A 3,264-nucleotide genomic window follows, 5' to 3' on the forward strand; every position below is an offset into this window, starting at 1 on the left:
AGTCAGAAGGTTAGAAAATGTCTCATGGTGTGAATATTCACTCACTGCTTTGCAATAATTTAGTGATTACGTGTGTCGCTCATCATTGATGTAAGAATACTTCCCTCTTTCATGAAGAAGACTACTCACAAGGTTGCTCAGAACAATTCGACAACGCATGACCGTTTTCGTCCTTCATATATGAGGGATTCAGTTGCGTCCCCTGAGCAAAACAAGTTAATTTGCAGATGAGTGTAATAGTCGAAATCAATCCAATTTGGGTTCGCGTAGAACATAAGGTTGACGAAAAATTGGGGACTGCGCCTACCCGGTGAGCCCCAAGAAGGGTGAAACCGGTCATGGGTCAGGTGATTTCACCAACCTTGCGAGTAGTTTCCCTCATGAAAATATACTGCGATACCTCACATGTCGTATCAACTGAAACATGGAGCGGCCTTCGTGCGGCACATTCAGCTGAAAAATACAATAAGCGAGTGATCTAACTGATCCTCTCTTACAGACCGAACTGATATGCAGCTGAGTATATTCGTCGAAATAATTTCCCGTTTCGAAACAAAGCACCAACATTGAAATAGCACGTTGAATAATTTTACACTACTTACTATACTTAATTAGCTAAGAAAATCAGGCAAATGTGTCAAATTTTCGGTGAAGACGGGGTCCCGTAAGGCTCGGTCACAAACGCTCTCAAAATAGGTCAACATCTGGTTGGAACAAGCGAATTCAGCGTCTGTATTGACTTTTTCGGTGGACGCATTTCACGGATAACAATGGTCTGAGACTTTCATCAATAGAACTCGCATCTTAAATAAGATAGAAGCGTACATTTTGCTTGGTATTTCAATATCAAAATGAAGAGGGCTAGGTTCCTCTTGTTCTTCATTGCTGAAGCATATTTGGGGGAAGATCTCCAGCAAACACATTTGCATACATGAAAACGATGTGTGTCCAAAAACGGAGTAACCTATGGGAAACAAAAGAATCGTAAAAGGATGAAACCTCTTCAAGTTGGAAAACAATCCATGTAAATATGTATTCTACGCGTTCAACTCTAAAGTTTGTCACTGAAGCAGTTCGGTGAGCAAGATAGGGCACCATAGCATTCCGTGCCACCGATAATAAACTATAGACCCATACTGTCTTTTGTGAGCATTTGACAATAGCTTTCTCACCATTCATCACTAGCCGTATAGCAGTCTGAATAAATCACGTGGAAACACCTGTCGCTTCGAATTGGCCAGAATCCGTTTTTGCGTCTGAATCTTGTCCGACAATAGAATAAAAGCACAATGGTATCCTTTTTAAATAGCTACCGATATCCTTCCTGTATATCGTAATTGTGGTGCTAATGCTGATGGTGATGCTGACTTTGATAACATACTCCAGGCACCCGTTTAACAAACACTGCAAGTTTCGTGCGTAGAATCACATTGTATACTCTATCTACTTACAATAAAGTTTTCATGTGGTAAACCTACCAACGTTCTCGACGATGGTTAAAAATTACACTGAATTGAGACCTCATATCAGTGTGGCATAGCGACTGGACGATAACATAGCCACAAATAAATTGCCTAATTGATCCTAGTAACTTTGATCAGAGTGGGTTGGACAAGCTTGTTGTTTCTCCGAGGTTTAGCATCACAACAACGAATCCGTTATCTCCAGGATCACCTGAATTTCAGTTTCTGTGTTGTCCTGAAAGTGGAGATGCCATAACATTAATTGCTCTACTGGGATCTTGAATTTGAGTGTCAGAGCTCCATCGTGTCTTTCGGTAATGTATGTAAAGTAAACGCAAGATTCTCTTTGAAAGACATAGTGTTAAAGGTCACGATAAAGGTGGGATGGCAAATTTTGAAAAGCTGACTCGAAAAGGCAGGTATGAACAGTGTCCTATAGCCTGCCACATTCCTAGGATACTTATTAAGTTGACTAAGACTGGGTTGTATGGAACAACGATTAGTAAGTGGAAAAGGATAAAAGTTGGGTGGTATCAGTGCAGAAAAATAAAGGCGTCAGCAGTTGCATGTTATCATTCGCCCATCTGACTGTGTGCAGCGAATAATGTGACCCAGCTGGTACCACCATGCGAAGGTTGATGCGTCGTAAACTTACCTTTCCTTTGGCATTTCACGGTCGTATGTGAAGTGAGATAATGCCATGCTGGCCAAATGTGGACAGGATGACTAAGCTCTTCAGCTAAGGCGTTTGGCCTAAGAAGATTTGCCCTGCGACAGTGGTCTTTGACGGGCGCCTACCGGAGAGGGTTAACTTTTTTGAGAAACAGTTTGTCCTACGTGTTCCATGCCCGCGATTGGAACGCTAGAAGCCTGCGTTTGACCTGCATCCATCCACCGCCCAACTGTTGTGTACTGCAAATGGTGGTACAACTTCTACGTTGGTGCTTGGTTCTTGCTCCATTCATGGTACACTGAAAGAGCCCTTTATAGAGACTGATAAAGATTACTACAACCGTATTTTTAGGGTCACCACAGGATGCTCCACAAGGTTGCACTAGAATCTCCATGAGGGGGGTGAGAAGCGTTCAAGTATTGATAATCAAACCAGATTGGCTAACATTCTGGTCAATCAGAGCATGCATTCGTTTGTTCCACACATGACACATGTGTCCAATCGACATGAGCGGCTGGCCTTCAGATATCAACCTGGCTGGTGGAGAAACACTGTGGATGCTGCATTATCATCCCAACGCATAATTCAATGAGTTCCTGATGTTCGCAAGCGGTCGTATCAGAATAGAGCCCAGTATCTTCGCGACGACTCAAAATGTCCAATGGCGGACAATGTATCTATCTAAAGTCTAGGTATAATACCAATAAATAAGAAACAAAACTATACATTGTTTGGTCAAACAGAGATTTGCTTCTTCAATACGCCCCAAACGTTGATATCCAGACTATATTGTGTTTGCATTATGGCAACAGAAATGCTGAATTATTTCTGATGTTAGTTGCGACTACTTGCCCAGGCAACCAAAAAAAAATAGGTGTGAATATGGAGGCAGTTCCCCCTCATGGCAACCATTATCGGCGACTTCGTGATGTACGTCTTCTTTTTTTGAGTGCCGCATTTTGCTTCGGTGTTGGATTCGTTTTCGGATCCTGCTGTTCACTGAGACATCCGATTTTTCTCTGTGCTTATTCGATCGACTGTTCCCGACATCCCATCCTGCTGAATTACAGTACTGGCTGCGCTTGTTGCACCTGGGAGAAAGAGCCCCCAGACCAGCATTTGTTTTAT

The 3,264-nt window shown here is 42.6% G+C and overlaps 1 protein-coding gene across 1 annotated transcript in view; it reads right to left on the minus strand.

Annotated features, from left to right (window-relative positions):
• Positions 1-346: 346 nt before the first annotated feature.
• T265_12474 (hypothetical protein) overlaps positions 347-3,264 on the minus strand; it is a gene marked incomplete at both ends in the record, with an annotated part of 7,611 nt that continues 4,693 nt past the window's right edge. Inside the window, one exon of the mRNA XM_009163998.1 lies at positions 347-453. Coding sequence (XP_009162262.1) covers positions 347-453 — 107 coding nt within the window. The remainder of the gene's footprint in view (positions 454-3,264) is intronic.

This window comes from Opisthorchis viverrini (genome assembly GCF_000715545.1).
Source record: "Opisthorchis viverrini unplaced genomic scaffold opera_v5_2, whole genome shotgun sequence".
Classification (NCBI taxonomy): Eukaryota; Metazoa; Platyhelminthes; class Trematoda; order Opisthorchiida; family Opisthorchiidae; genus Opisthorchis; species Opisthorchis viverrini.